At 40.1% G+C, this 16,462-nt stretch overlaps 1 protein-coding gene across 6 annotated transcripts in view; it reads left to right on the top strand.

Moving 5' to 3' along the window:
- Positions 1-16,462, top strand: part of ADNP2 (ADNP homeobox 2) — a 34,988-nt gene that overhangs the window by 7,045 nt on the left and 11,481 nt on the right. For all 6 annotated transcript variants that reach the window (XM_038525688.1, XM_038525691.1, XM_038525689.1 and 3 more), the window contains one exon: positions 3,557-3,677. In XM_038525688.1, coding sequence (XP_038381616.1) covers positions 3,570-3,677 — 108 coding nt within the window. In that variant the 5' untranslated portion in view covers positions 3,557-3,569. The remainder of the gene's footprint in view (positions 1-3,556; positions 3,678-16,462) is intronic.

Below are 16,462 nucleotides of genomic sequence, written 5' to 3'. Positions count from 1 at the left end.
TCATTTGCAAATATCTTCTCCCATTCTGTAGGTTGTCTTTTAGTTTTGTTGACTGTATCCTTTGCTGTGCAAAAGCTTCTTATCTTGATGAAGTCCCAATAGTTCATTTTTGCTTTTGTTTCTTTTGCTTTCCTGGATGTATCTTGCAAGAAGTTACTGTGGCCGAGTTTAAAAAGGGTGTTGCCTGTGTTCTCCTCTAGGATATTGATGGAATCTTGTCTCACATTTAGATCTTTCATCCATTTTGAGTTTATCTTTGTGTATGGTGCAAGAGAGTGGTCTAGTTTCATTCTTCTGCATGTGGATGTCCAATTTTCCCAGCACCATTTATTGAAGAGACTGTCTTCCAGTGGATAGTCTTTCCTCCTTTATCGAATATTAGTTGACCATAAAGTTCAGGGTCCACTTCTGGGTTCTCTATTCTGTTCCATTGATCTATGTGTCTGTTTTTGTGCCAGTACCACACTGTCTTGATGACCACAGCTTTGTAGTACACAGGTTGAAATCTATTACTGTCATTTATTTTTTGCCCAAATTGTCTTATATTTGGGTGGTGGGAACTTTTTTTTTTTTTTTTAAGATTTTATTTATTTATTCACCAGAGACCAGAGAAGGGGCGGGGGTAGGGGGAGAGGCAGGCAAAGATACAGACAGAGGGAGAAGCAGGCTCCATGTAGGGAGCCTAATGCGGGACTTGATCCTGGGACTCTAGGACCACGCCCTGGGCGGAAGGCAGACACTAAACCGCTGAGCCACCCAGGGATCCCCAGTGGGAACTTCTTTAAGCTGGTTTCTTTTGAGTCCTTTTGACATGTCTCACCATTCTTTGAACAACTTGCTTATTTTCTGGTGTAGGACAGTCTTGGCTTGTCTTATCTTTTCCATGCTTCAGCCCTAGAATCAACCATTTTTCTAAGGAGTCCTGGTTCTTTGTGGAAAGTGGTATTTAGAAAGTAAGATCTGGGGGGGAGAGGGGGTGCCTGGGTGGCACAGTCAGTTAAACATCCAGCTCTTGGTTTTGGCTCAGGTCCTTATCTCAGGGTCATGAGATCAAGCCCATGTGGGGCTCTGCTTGGTGCCTCATCTGCTTGATATTCTCCCTCTGCCCCTCCCTGAACCCACTTGCTCTCATTCTGTCTTTCAAGTAAATAAATAAATCTTTAAAAAAAGAAAAGAAAAGAGTAAGATTTGGGCTTTAGGAGTGCTCACTGTTATTGGAGTATGTCACTGCCTCTAGACTCTCTTAGTAGACAGAGCTATGGAATATATATGTACAGGTTTACAACTGTATCTTTTATGTATGTATTAAAAACAATACAGTCATACCTACATTCTGATCAAGTACCACAGGATTTAGTTTAATTTTATGCCTTTTCAGATACTTTAAAAACAGCTTTATGGAAATATAATTTATAACCATACAGTTCACCTGCTTATTTATTTAAAAAAAGATTATTTATTTATTCATGAGAGACAGAGAAAGAGAGGCAGAGACACAGGCAGAGGGAGAAGCAGGTTCCACGCAGGAAGCCCGACACGGGACTCGATCCTGGGTCTCCAGGATCAGGCCCTGGGCTTGAAGGTGGCGCTAAACTGCTGAGCCATCCGGGCTGCCCCAGTTTATCTGTTTAAAGTGTATATGTGTGTGTGTATATATAATTATAGTTCACTGGTGTTTAGTATATTCAGAGAGTTGTGCATACATCACCACAGTTGATTTTTTAGAACATTGTCATTATTCTAACGTCCTGTTCCCCTTACTCATCACCTTCCAGTCCTCCTCAGCCCTAGGCAACTGGGACAACTAGTATTCTACTTTCTGTCTCCATAAATTTGCCCTGAACACTTTATATGAAATACAACATGTGGTTCTACATGTCTTTCACTTAGCATAATCTTCCTCAGGGGAAATCCACATCATAGCAAACGTGTCAGTACTTCATTTCTTTTTTGGCCAAATATTTCATTGTGTGGATATACCACGTTTTATTTATTCATTCATCAGTTGATGGACATGTGGATTGTTTCCACTTTTTGGCTCTTGTGAATAATACTGCTGTGAACAGCAGAAGTTTTTGTTTGAATGCATGTTTTTAATTTCTCTTGGGTGAAATTGATGGTTCATATAGCACCTATATATTTCATCTTTTGAGGAACTGCCAGACTGTTTTCCAAAGTGGCTGCACTGTTTTACTTTAACTACCACAACATATGAGAGATTCAGTTGTTCCACATCCTTTCCAACACTTGTGTTTTTTCTTTTTTCTTCTTTTTTTTTTATATTATAGTCCTCTTAGTAGGTATAGTTACATATTTCACTGTGGTTTTGAGTTTCATTTCCCCACAGCTAATGTTGTTTAGCATCTTTTTATGTGCTTAACAGCATTTGTATATTATCTTTGGAGAAATATTCAAATTTTTTGCCCATCATCTTTTTTTTAAGATTTATTATTTTTTTTAGAGAGTATGAGCAGGAAGGGCAAAGGTGGGGAGAGAGAATCTCAAGCAGACTGAGCACAGAGCCTGATGTGGGGCTCCATCTCACGACCCTGAGATCACGACCTGAGCTGAAACCAAGAGGTGGACACTTGACTGGCAGTGCCACCCAGGTGCCCCTCTTTTGCCCATTTTTAAGTTGGGTTGTCTTTTAATTATTGAGTTATAAGAGTTGTTTTCTTTATATATTCTGGATGTAAGTTCCTTTTTTTTTTTTTTTTAATTTTTATTTATTTATGATAGTCACACAGAGAGAGAGAGAGGCAGAGACACAGGCAGAGGGAGAAGAAGGCTCCATGCACCGGGAGCCCAATGTGGGATTCGATCCTGGGTCTCCAGGATCGCGCCCTGGGCCAAAGGCAGGCGCCTAACCGCTGCGCCACCCAGGGATCCCTGGATGTAAGTTCCTGATCAGAAATATGATTTGCAAATGTTTCTTCTTGTTTAGCGGTTTCTTTTCTTCTTTTTTTTTTGCTTTTTTGATGGTTTCCTTTGAGGTGTAAAAGTGTTATATTCGATGAAATCCAACTTATCTCTTTTTCTTTAGTTGTTAGTTGGTTTTTGGTGTCTTATCTAAGGTCCATTGCCAAATCCAAGGCCATGAAAATTTATGCCTGTTTTCTTTTAAGAGATTCAAAGTTTAAGCTCTTACATGGAGACGTATGATCCATTTTGAGTTAATTTTTGCGTGTAATGAAAGGAAATTCCCAACTTCATTCTTTGGCATGTGGATATGTAGTTGTCCTAGCATAATTTGTTGAAAATTACTCTTTTTTTTTTTTAAGATTTATTTATTTGAGAGAGGATTTGAGCATGCATGTATGTGAGGTAGGGATGGGCAGAGGGGGAGAGCCTGAGGCAGACTCCATGCCGAGCATGGAGCGTCATGTGGGGCTCCATCTCACGACCCCAAGGTCACAACCTGAGCTGAAACCAAGAGTCGGACAACCAACTGACTGTGCCACCCAGGCACCCTGAAAATTACTATTTTGCCAGCTCTGTTAAATATGTAGATGTAGATATAGGTACTCAGTTTTCTTTTCTTTTTTCTTTTTTCAAGGAAAAATTAAAAAATGTTTCAAATTCCTGTGGAAAATCTTGACAACATCAGGAAGGTACGAAAAAAGGTGAAAGGCATTCTTGTGGATATTGGGCTTGACAGCTGCAAGGAATTGCTGAAGGTAAGAGTCCATAAGTGAGATTAAGAGAAGACAGTAATATCAGTGATGTAGGGTTGGCTTTATGGAGGTGATTTTAGAGTGTTTGAGGAATGAGTAAGGTTCCTCAAGGTGGAAATTGCTAGTATTTCAGATGACTGCTTGAGAGCATCATTAGTTCTTTTTTTTTGAGCATCATTAGTTCTTATTTCAAGGTGCTGAATGGGAAAAATCTGCAGCCAAGAATACTCTCTAGCAAGGCTGTCATTTAGAATAGAAGGAGAGATGAAGAGCTTCCTAGATGAAAACTAACAAGAGTTTGTGACACTAAACCAGCCCTGCAAGAAATAATCTTTTTTTTTTAAAGATTTTATTTATTTATTCATGAGAGACACAGAGAGAGAGAGAGAGAGAAAGAGGCAGAGACACAGAGGGAGGAGCAGGCTCCATGCAGGAATCCTGATGTGGGACTCCATCCCGCGCTGGGATCAGTCCCTGGGCTGAAGGCAGCGCTAAACCGCTGAGCCACCTGGGCTGCCTTTTTTTTTTTAAGATTTTATTTATTTATTCATGAGAGACACAGAGAGAGAGAGAGGCAGGGACACAGAGCAGAGGGAAAAGCAGGTCTCATGCAGTGAGCCTGACATGGGACTCGACCTTGCATCCCCAGGATTACGCCCTGGGCTGAAGGCGGTGCTAATAGACTGCTGAGCCACCCAGGCTGCCCAAGAAGTATTCTTTTATGTCTTTTTTAAACTGAGCTATTTTAAGCTATTCAAGTTTTTAAAGTCTTTTTTTTAAAATTTTTATTTATTTATGATAGTCACACACACAGAGAGAGAGAGGCAGAGACATAGGCAGATGGAGAAGCAGGCTCCATGCACGGGGAGCCCGACGTGGGATTCGATCCCGGGTCTCCAGGATCGCGCCCTGGGCTAAACCGCTGCGCCACCCAGGGATCCCTATTCAAGTTTTTAAAAGTTACTTTTAGGTGGTGCTTTTTATAGTTACTAGTTATCAAATATGTTTGTTTTTGATCTTGTTTTGATCGAAGGGAATGTGTTGAATTATTTGTTATTTTAGCCAAAGAAGACCCTGACTTAATTCCCTAGATGGTTGGAGTAATTACCAAATGGGGATTCATGTGATGGGGCTTTTCTGCTTTGTGAATTTAATATATGTAATTTTAACAAAAGTTTAAAAATTAAGGTCACAGTCATACTCTGATAAGTTATGTTCTCTTAATTTTCTTTCTTATTAACTTGAGGCTCTATTGCCAGCTATATATTTTCAAGTTAAGAAATAGAAATTGTGGAGTGAGGCTTGATGTGTATTCTTTTTTTTTTTTTTAAATTTTTATTTATTTATGATAGTCATACAGAGAGAGAGAGAGAGGCAGAGACATAGGCAGAGGGAGAAGCAGGCTCCATGCACTGGGAGCCCGACGTGGGATTCGATCCCAGGTCTCCAGGATCGCGCCCTGGGCCAAAGGCAGGTGCCAAACCGCTGCGCCACCCAGGGATCCCTTGATGTGTATTCTTAAAGCCATTGGTAGTTCTTTTTTTTTTTTTTTTTTTTTTAAGATTTATTTATTTGAGAGAGAGAGAGAACGATCAGGAGAAGGGGGCAGAGGGAGAAGCCAGCTCCCTGCTCGGCAAGGCTCCCAAGGTCCTGGGATCATGACCTGAGCTGAAGGCAGATGCTCAGTCAACCGAGTCACCCAGGCGCCCCTCATCCTCATAATTTTTAATGATTATGCAATAATCCATCGGATGGATATGCCAAAAGTAGCCATTGGTAGTTCTGTGCATGTTTGTTTTATTCATAACTATCAAAATAAGGACCGTGTCTACTTTGACTTTTTTTTTTAGACTTGTGAACAATTCAGTTCACAGTATTGGCCTTGGAAGGGTTTGGTTTCTTAATTTTCAAATCTCAGACTTTCAGCCAGATTGATTTTATTTATAAAAAGGTGGCCTAATACTGAGACTAATAATTACCAGGATCCTCATTAATGGCCAGAATTTATTTTTGCCCTCATGTAGACAAATACTAATTTCTAAAAGGTTGCAGGTAATTTTCTGTTGAGACATTGCCACCTCAGAGAGCTCTTCCCTCTGAAATGCTGCCTTCCCTGTGCTCTCCTGGCTTACCAACTCTGTTGTACTTCAGAGCTCTCATGGTACCTGATATTATTTTATTATATTTCTAAAATAACATCAGGTACCAGGTATCTTTCTCCCCCACTTGAATGAAAGAAGACAAGGACCTCTTGTTTTGTTCATTGATGGTATTACCTGTGATCAGAATTGTGGTCTGGTGCATAGGTGTGTAACAGATACATCTATATATATATATTTTTTTACATCTATATTTTTAATAAATATTTTTTGAATGAACAAAAATAGAAACAGTACTTTTAATAACAGACTATGACTGAAAGTCCATTTGCAAATAAAAGGATGGGGGAGATATAAGTGGAAACCTTGGGTAGATCATACTGCTTAGGAACAGTCTTACAGTGAGAGAACCTTGGAGTTCTTTGCATCTCTGTTTATTTTATTTTATTTTATTTTATTTTATTTTATTTTATTTTATTTTATTTTATTTTATTTTATTTTATTTTATTTATTTTAATAAATTTATTTTTTATTGGTGTTCAATTTGCCAACATAGAATAACACCTCGTGCTCATCCCATCAAGTGCCCCCGTCAGTGCCCGTCACCCAGTCACCCCCACCCCCCTCCTACCTCCCTTTCTACCACCCCTAGTTCGTTTCCCAGAGTTAGGAGTCTCTCATGTTCTGTCTCCCTTTCTGATATTTCCCACTCATTTTTTTCTCCTTTCCCCTTTATTCCCTTTCACTATTTTTTATATTCCCCAAATGAATGAGACCATATAATGTTTGTCCTTCTCCGATTGACTTATTTCACTTGGCATAATATCCTCCAGTTCCATCCACATCGAAGCAGATGGTGGGTATTTGTCATTTCTAATGGCTGAGTAATATTCCATTGTATACATAAGCCACATCTTCTTTATCCATTCATCTTTTGATGGACACCGAGGCTCCTTCCACAGTTTGGCTATTGTGGACATTGCTGCTATAAACATCGGGGTGCAGGTGTCCCGACATTTCACTGCATCTGTATCTTTGGGTAAATCCCCAGCTGCATCTCTGTTTATAAGTCATTTTATGCATGAGGTTTAAGAAAGCAAGGCCATTATTTGGAGATAAAATTTGGCTCAGCAGTTGAGCGTCTGCCTTCAGCTCAGGGCGTGATCCCAGGATCTGGGATTGAGTACCACATTGGGCTCCCTGTGAGGAGCCTGCTTCTCCCTCTGCCTTATGTCTCTGCCTCTCTCTCTGTCTCTCATGAATAAATAAATCTTTAAAAAAAAAAATGAGAAAGAGAGAGACATAGTCCATTAGTAACAGATAAGTCTTATAAAGTTCCTGGACCCAGTTCTGATACAACACCAGGGGTTCTGGTTTCCCACTGTGGAAGCTCACCAAAGCAGGGAATAAAATTCTTACTGAGGCTTCATTAATAGTCAGAATTGATTAAGTCATTGGCTGATTCAACCTCCAGCCCCCCTCCCTTCCCCAGAAGGCTCCAATCCTCAAATAATGTGATCGGTCCTCTGGGGAACCAACTGTATGTACCCTTGGGTACATACAACAGAATGATCCCCTTGGGTAGGGTCTGCAAGTCACCTTTATGGTTTTGAAGCATTTTCAGGAACTCTGAATGAAGACCACATTTATCTGAGAAGTACATATTTAATCATCTGAATGACCTTATAAGTAATTTTTTATGATTTTCTTATAAATCATTTTATTGCAGCAAGTACATGTATTGAAGTAATATTTGTAGAGAATATATAAATAAGCTAAGAACACAAGTGTATGTATATAGATACAGGGTATTTCAAATGATAATATATGGGAACCTCCTACAGTGGTGCCTGGCATGTGGTGTACATGGTGATGCTCAGAAAGCGAACCCTGAAGATATCAGACTGAGAGTACCCTTAGGTCACTGGGATGCCTTGTTTTTAATCTTGCCTTTTATTTTAATCTTGTCTCTTAGCTAATTATGTGCCCTTGGGCAAATCAGTTCCTCTTTAGGCCTTTGGGCCTGTGTCCTTACTCCAGTGAAGGACTGTAGAGATGAGGGCACTAGGGTCGTTACCCAGGAGAGGGAGGCAGTTGAGCAGGAGCTCAGAGACACACTCGCAGAACTGTCACTTCTGGCTTGGGGGGCTTGTGTGGCCTTTAGGGAGGTGAGATTGGAACTGTTTTTGTTTTTAAAGAACGAGTAGGATTACCTAGTGGAAAGAATTAGAAAGGGTATTCCAGGAATCTGGAATTTAAAATCACAACCAAATTGATTAACCCCCATCAAACCAGGCCGAGTGAACTCAGAAACACATTACCCTTTAACCAGATTAACCAGTCATTCTCATTTTATTCTGTTTGGTTTAACGTTGGCTCACTTGTGTGTGTGTGTGTGTGTGTGTGTGTAATACTTCACATGTGTGTTTTCTAAGAATAAGGACAGTCTCTTACGTTAACACAGGGTGATTGTCAGCTCAAGTAAACTGGTATTTTTATCTTGTCTGATCATTTATAGCTCCTCCAGGTCCGCGATGGGCCCAGTCTAGGAGCAGGCATGGCCTTTAGTTGTCATGTCTTTCCTGCATCTCCTTGAATATGAATTCACTTTTTGAATGGAATTCTGTTCCAAAATTGGTTTTGTTTTATTCTTAGATAAAACATCAGTAATAACTAAAGTTTTTCATCCTAGTGTCCTTGTTTTTGACTTTGTATAGAAAATATTCCTCACTGACTTTTGCTTCCTTATTAGTCAGCCTAAGAATGTGTTTACTCATCTGAATTTGTTCAAGGCTTGTTTACTTTCTTGACTGTGCTGACATAGAAGCGTACATACTTCTCAAGGGAAAATTGAGAGATTTAGGGACGCCTGGGTGGCTCAGTGGTTGAGCATCTGCCTTTGGCTCTGGGCGTGATCCCAGTCTCTGGATCGAGTCCCACGTCAGGCTCCCTGTGAGGAGCCTGCTTCTCCCCTGTCTATGTCTCTGCCTCTCTCTCTCTTTGTGTTTCTCATGAATAAATAAATAAAATCTTAAAAAAAAAAAAAAGAAAATTGAGAGATTTGAACGGTGTACAACTATTAGGTTAGTTAAACTCTTAGGTTAAATGTTACAAATTCTTTTGGGGGAAAGTTTTGTTTTTTTAAAACTATAGTTCTGTGTTTTATAAAATTGTTTAAAATTCAAGCTATGTGAAGTTCAGTTTAGAAAAATAAAATATATGTAGAAACATGGATATAAGAAGACTCATTTGTAAGCCATTACCCAAAATCTCCCCCATTGTTAATATTTTTGTATGTCTATCTAGATTTTTTTATAAGTGGGAGAGATCAAACTAAGATACTAGCTTTGTTTTGTCTTTTCACTGAATTTCATATTAAGAATTATTTTCCATGTCAGATGCATTTGTTCCTAATCCCCCAGAGTATTTAGAATTTCTTGGTTTCAAGCAGCAGAAACCAACACTAGACCAAGTTGAGCAACAGGGAATTTACTGGCAGACTTAGGTTTCCAGGAATGGAAGGAGCTGAGGGAACACCTGTCCATGCTGCTTTCTACTTCTTACCCAGCCAGCATTTCAGATTTCAGTGAGATGTCACTCTGCCTTCTCTAATTTGTCCCAAGAGTTAGGACCTCAGATTTTAGGCTATACAACTCTTGTTGAAAGCCTCTCTGAGAAAAATGAACTTGAGGGAAGAGAGACTCTTCCAAGAACCTTATCTTCTTTTTAAAAGTAGTTCTAAACCCTGCTACTCATTAGAGTCTCTTGATTTTTTTGAAAGTTAACATTTGGTCAGTTAAATATGGGCTGGCTCTTTAGTTTACAGGGCATTGGGCACAGTGAAAATGTGGACCTGCGCTGGCCCACAGGCCTGTTGTCCCAACCCACAGCACGTGGGCGGCTCCCAAGGGAGAGGAGCCTCTGTGCTGGGATGCTTATGGTACCTGGAGCCTGGCAGGGTTCCAGGTCCCCACCTTGCCTCCTCCCCTGCCCCAGCCTGTGCTGGGCTGCCATGGGAGGTGACCGTGGGATGTGGACTTCCTGACAGTGTGCTAATTGCCCCACGTCGTAGAGGACAGAGGGAGTGGTTGTAGGATGGGGGCTGAGAGGAGGGTGTTGGGTGAGTGGGAGACAGAGCAGGGACAGAATCTTTCCCAGGAATACTGGAGGGTAGGACCATGCATGAGCTGGAGCTCTAAGCCTAAAATGTGCCTCATGGTCTTTTTTTTTTTTTTTTTTTTTTATTCATGAAAGAGACCGAGAGAAGCAGAGGGAGAAGCAGGCTTCCCATGGGGAGCCTGATGTGGGATTCGATCCTAGGACCTTGGGATCACCACCTGAGCTGAAGGCAGATGCTCAACCACTGAGCCACCCAGGTGCCCCAGTGGTGCTCTATTATCCTATTAGAGTTTAACTCAAATGTAAAATTATTAACAATTTCAAGATGGTGAAAACAGAGTGTTAAACTCCAACACTGGCTGAACTAGGCCTGTGTCCCTGGAGTCAGCCCTCGCTGGTGTCAGACCCACAATTCTGGGATCATGACCTGAGCTGAAGGCAGACGCTTCACCAATTGAGACAACCAAGTGCCCCAGACTTTTTTTTAATATTTAATAATTTAGTTTACTTAACCTCATATATTAAAAATATTTCAGTATGAAATCAATATAAAGTAATGAAATATGTTGCTTTTTTTCTCTAATATCTTCCAACCATATTTAAAGATGTTTTTATTAGAGTAAAATATATATAATAAAGAATTTGCCATCTTTCCCATTTTTAAGTACACAGTACATTAGCGTTAATCATATTCACACTGTTTTGTGACTATCTGCACTATCTATAGTTGACGCCTGCACATCCGGGAGGGCTAGGGGCACCAACCACCTTTCCTCTGCACACTCAAACCTGGATATAACTTTAGACTCCCCCCAAACTTAACTACTACTAGTCCACTGTTGCCCAGAATCCTTACTGACAGCATTGGCAGTCAGCACACAGATGTTATATGTGTGATATGCTGTCTTCTTACGATAAAGTAAGCTTAGAGAAAAAAAAATTTTTTTTGAAGATGTTATTTATTTATTCATGAGAGACACAGAGAGAAGCAGAGACACAGGCAGAGGGAGAAGCAAGCTCTATGCAGGGAGCCCAATGTGGGACTCGAACCCAGGAATCTGGGATCATATCCTGAGCCAAAGGCAGGTGCTCAACTGCTAAGCCACTGAGGCACCCCTAGAGAAATAATGTTAAGAAATCATAAGAGAAAATATGTTTATAAAACTTACGTATATTCATTGAGAAAAAAATCTGTGTAGAAGTGGACTCATGCAGTTCAAACCTCTGTTGTTTAAGAGTCTGCTGTGTTCCCAAAGTTATCACCTCAAACAAACTAAGCATGAGATAGTCCCTGTCCACCCGTCCAACTCCCCCCCCCCCCCCCCCCCAACCCCCCAGCCCCTGCTAACCCGTAATCTACCCTAGCTCCACGGTTGGCCTGTTAGGGATGTTTCATGTAAGCGTAGTTCTTTTGTGTCTGGCTTATTTCACTTATGTTAATGTTCTCAAGCTTCGTCCATGTTGTAGCATGTCTCAAAATGTAATTCCTTTTTTTTTTTTTTTTTAATTTTTATTTATTTATTTATGATAGTCTCACAGAGAGAGAGAGAGAGAGAGAGGCAGAGACACAGGCAGAGGGAGAAGCAGGCTCCATGCACCGGGAGCCCGACGTGGGATTCGATCCAGGGTTTCCAGGATTGTGCCCTGGGCCAAAGGCAGACGCCAAACCGCTGCGCCACCCAGGGATCCCATGTAATTCCTTTTTATGGTTAAATCACATCCGTTGTATGGATGCACCACGTTTTGTTGAACAGCTCATCTCTTAATAGACATTTGGGTTGATCCCATGTTTTGGCTTTTGTGAAGGATGCTACAGTGAACTTTGGCATACAAGTATCTATTTGAGCCTGTTTTCAGTTTTTTTAGTATATACTTAGGAGTACAATTGCTAGGTCATGTGATAATTTCATATTTAGCTTTTTGAGGAACTACCAACCTGTTTCCATGCTGGCTTTACCCTTCTCCACTCCTGTCAGCAGAGTGAGGACTCAACTTTGTCCACGTCCCTGCCAACACTTGCTATTTTCTCCCTTTTTTCATCTTCCTGTTTCTCTCCCTGCTTGTTTGCCATCTGGTAGCTAAGGATGTTGAACATCTTTCATGTACTTTTTGGTCATTTGTATATCTTAAGAGATTTCTGTTTAAATCCTTTGCTCAGTTTTTAATTGGATTATTTGTCTTTCCATTGTTGAATTGCAGTTATTTTTTTTAAATTATTTATTTATTTATGATAGTCACAGAGAGAGAGAGAGAGAGAGAGAGAGAGGCAGAGACACAGGCAGAGAGAGAAGCAGGCTCCATGCACCGGGAGCCCGACGTGGGATTCGATCCCGGGTCTCCAGGATCGCGCCCTGAGCCAAAGGCAGGCGCCAAACCGCTGCGCCACCCAGGGATCCCCCGAATTGCAGTTATTTTGGATATTAAACTCTTATTAGATGTGATCTGCAGATATTTTCTCCTGTTCTGTAGGTTTCTTTTGAGTTTCTTTCTTTCTTTCTTTCTTTTTTTTTTTTTTTTCTAAGATTTTTAAAAAATTTATTCATGAGAGAGAGAGAGGCAGAGGGAAAAGCAGGCTCCATGCAGGGAGCCTGAGGTGGGACTTGATCCCGGGGCCCCGGGATCACGCCCTGAGCCAGAGGCAGACAGACGCTCAACCGCTGAACCACCTAGGCGTCCCTCTTGACTTTCTTGATAGTATCTTTCAATGCACAAAAATTTTAAATTTTGATAAAGTCCAGTTTACCTATTTTTGTTATTGTTGCTGGTACTTTTTATATCATATCTGAGAATCCATTACCAAATCCAGTCATGAAGATTCTTTTGTATGTTTTCTTCTAAGAGGTTTATGGTTGTATTTCTTTTTGTTTAAATTGTTGAACCAAAAAAAAATTGTTGAACCATTTTGAATTAATTTTTGAATGTGTTGTGAAGTAAGAGTCCAGCTTTGTTCTTTTGCCTGTGGAAATTCAGTGTTCCAGTACCATTTATTGAAGAGACCATTTTCCGCTCATTGAATGGACTTGGCATCCTTGTCAAAAATCATTTGGCCTTGGATGTTTGGGTTTATTTCTGCTGTCTCTTCTATTCCATTGCTCTGTATGTCTGTCCTTTTGCTGGTACTACACTTTTTTTTTTTTTTTGAAGATTATATTTTTAAGTCCTCTCTATACCCAACCTGGGGCTTAAACCCACAGCTTCAAGATCAAGAGTCACATGCTCTGTAGAATGAGCCAGCCAGGTGCCCCTACACTAATCATTATTTTACCTTTGTAGTACGTTTTGAAAAGTGTGAATCGTCCAACTTTATTATTTTTTTTTCTTTCAGTATTGTTTTGGATATTTGGGACCCCTTGCAGTTCCATATGAATTTGAGGATTGAGTAATCCATTTCTGCAAAAGAGTCTTGGAATTTCGATAGGGATTGTGCTATAGGTCACTTTGGGTAGTACTGATATCTTAACAATATCCACACCCATGAATATAGAGTGTCTTTCTGTTTATTTAGGTACTTATTCTTGGTTCCTCACTGTATCATATTTCTTTCTTTGCTGCCCTGTTCAGAGTGACCATTTCTGAGGGTGACCCTACACTTAAGTTCTGTGCATCAAGTCAGATATTAGATTGAGACATTAAATCAGTGCTTACAAATTGTCATGTCCTGAACCCACCCTTGATAGCAGGCATGCTTTAGAGACCTATGTATGTATAAAGAGATGTTCAAAAGTTTATTTTTTTTAATTTTTATTTATTTTTTAAGATTTTATTTATTTATTCATGAGAGAGAGAGAGGTGGGGGGCAGAGGGAGAAGCAGGCTCCATGCAGGGAGCCTGATGTGGGACTTGATCCTGGGTCTCCAGGATCACACCGTGGGCTGAAGACGGCGCTAAACCGTTGGGCCACCAGGGCTGCCCAGATGTTCAAAAGTTAAACCTGTTTCTACATCTTATCTATAAAAGCATATTGAAATGTTTTTAGTATCTTCTATTTATTTCCTAATAATTGTTTTTTTCTAACTAGCTCTTTTTTTTTTTCTGCAACTGGTGTTGGAAAGCACTGCTTCCTTTAAATCCTCTTCCCTTATCTCTTCTGTGACAAAACATTGCTGTCTTTCTTCTTTTCCAGTATTTTTTTATGAAAAATTTAAGCCTAAAAGAAAACCCATCTATCTACCACCTAATTTCTGTAAAATCAACATTACATAGATGTGTGTGTGCATATATATAAATCATCATCTGTAAGTTACATATATGTATACATAAACAACTATGTTTAAGAATTATGTATTTGTATTTAGCCCATCATTCTATCTTATTTTTTGATGAATTTCAAAGAAAGTTGCAGCAGCAGTACATTTTACCCTTGTACTCTTTCAGTATGTGTCAGTAGAGTTTAGTGTTAGTTTTTTTGGGAGGGGGAAGGAATTTATATGCTGTGAAATGCACTTAAGTTTTTGCAGATGATGATTTTTGATGTGCAAATCCTACTGTAATACAAGTCTCCCATCAGGATAGAAGACAATTCCATCAGTCTGGAAGGTTTTCCTCAAGCTCTGTTCTAGTCAGTCCCTGCCCCCACTCCATGGCTACCAGTGTTCTGAAATTTTGTACTATGGAATAGATTTGCCTCTTCTACAGTTTTATGGGAATCCATAAAATAAAATTTTGTACTATGTACAAAATAAAATTTTGTACTATGGAATAGATTTGCCTCTTCTACAGTTTTATGGGAATGAGATTTCGATGTACTCCTGTGAAAGATTCTGTGTGGTTGCAGTACTCCATCACATGGACGGATTAGTTTATTGGTCCTTTCTCCTGGTGGTGGACACCTAGGCTGTTCCCACTTTTGGTTATTATGAATAAGTTTTTCCTTATGAATATTCTTATAGAAGTATTTTTGAGAACATCTGTTTAGTTTTATAGGAAATGGCCATTGTATGATTCCACACTCCCGCCAGTAGTGTGTGAGGGTTTCACTTGTACCCCTTACCATTTGGTAGTATTGGTTTTTAAAAAATCTTTGAAATAGAGTTTACAGTAGCAGTAAGAACGTTCATGATGTTAGCTAACAATGTGATTGTTAGCTGCCTGTTCTTCATAGATCCCTCTTTCAGGGTTAGGAAGTTCCTACCTTGGTGAAAGTGATTTTTCTGTGTCAAGATAATTATCTTTTTAAAGCCTAATATAGTGAACAGCATAGTTTGATTTTCTTTTTTAAAAATAAACTGTTAGGGTTCCTGGGTGGCTCAGTGGTTGAGTGTCTGCTTTTGGCTCAGGTCGTGATCCTGGGGTCCCCAGATCAAGTCCTACATTGGGCTCCCCACAGGGAGCCTGCTTCTCCCTCTGTCTCTGCCTCTCTCTGTGTGTCTCTCATAAATAAATAAAATATTTTATTTATTTATATAAATAAATAAAGATTTTATTAATTTATTCATGCGCTCAACCACTGAGCCACCCAGGCGTCCCTAGGTAAAATCTTTAAAAAAAAAACAAACTGGGGATCCCTGGGTGGCTCGGCAGTTTAGCGCATGCCTTTGGCCCGGGGCACGATCCTTGAGTCCTAGGATCGAGTCCCACGTCGGGCTCCCTGCATGGGGCCTGCTTCTCCCTCTGCCTGTGTCTCTGCCTCTGTCTCTCTCTCTCTGTCTATCATGAATAAATATAATATTAAAAACAAACAAATAAACTGTTAAAGCAATCTGTATTCCTGGGAGAAATTCTACTTAGTTCTTTTTATATGTTGATTTGCAAAATTTTTGTTAAGGATTTTTGTATCTATATGCATCAGTGCTGTGGTGTGTAGTTTTAATTTTTTGTAATATCTTTGTCTAGTTTTGGTGTCAGGATAATTGTGGCCTCAGAATGAACTGGGAATTGTTTCTTCCCCTTTAGATTTTCCAGAAGTTTGTGAATTGATAATGTTTCTTCTGCAAATGTTTAGTGGAATTACTAACAAAGCTATCTAGAGTTGGAGTTTTCTTTGTGCAAAGTTTTGTTTTTGTTTTATCTTTTAGAGAGAGAGAATGACTGGGGGAATTGGCAGGGGGAGAGTCTCCAGCAGACTCCCTGATGAGTGTGGAGCCCCACATGGGTCCCGAGATCATGACCTGAGCTGAGATCAAGAGACAGACACTTAATTGACTGAGCCACCTAGGCACCCACTTTGTGGGAAGTTTTTTTTTTTTTTAAAGATTTTATTTATTAGAGACAGAGAGAAAGAGAGAGAGAGGCAGAGGGAGAAGCAGACTCCATGCAGGGAGCCCGATGTGGGATTCGATCCTGGGTCTCCAGGATCATGCCCTGGGCTGAAGGCGGCGCTAAACCGCTGAGCCACCGGGGCTGCCCTGTGGGAAGGTTCTTAACCATGAATTCAATTTCTTGACCAAGTAGCAGCCTATTATGTTATCTAATTTTTTTTGAGTGAGCTTTGGTAGTTTGTCTTCTTTTGTGGAATTTATTCATTTCAGCTTAAGTGGTCAGATTTATTGGCATAGAGTTGTTCCCATCATTTACTTATCTGTAGGAGCTGTAGTGATCTTGTTATGGGGCTTTGTTTCCTCAGCACTTAAT

The sequence above is a fragment of the Canis lupus genome, chromosome 1, assembly GCF_011100685.1.
Source record: "Canis lupus familiaris isolate Mischka breed German Shepherd chromosome 1, alternate assembly UU_Cfam_GSD_1.0, whole genome shotgun sequence".
NCBI lineage: Eukaryota > Metazoa > Chordata > Mammalia > Carnivora > Canidae > Canis > Canis lupus.
This window is presented reverse-complemented; position numbering and strand designations above follow the sequence as displayed.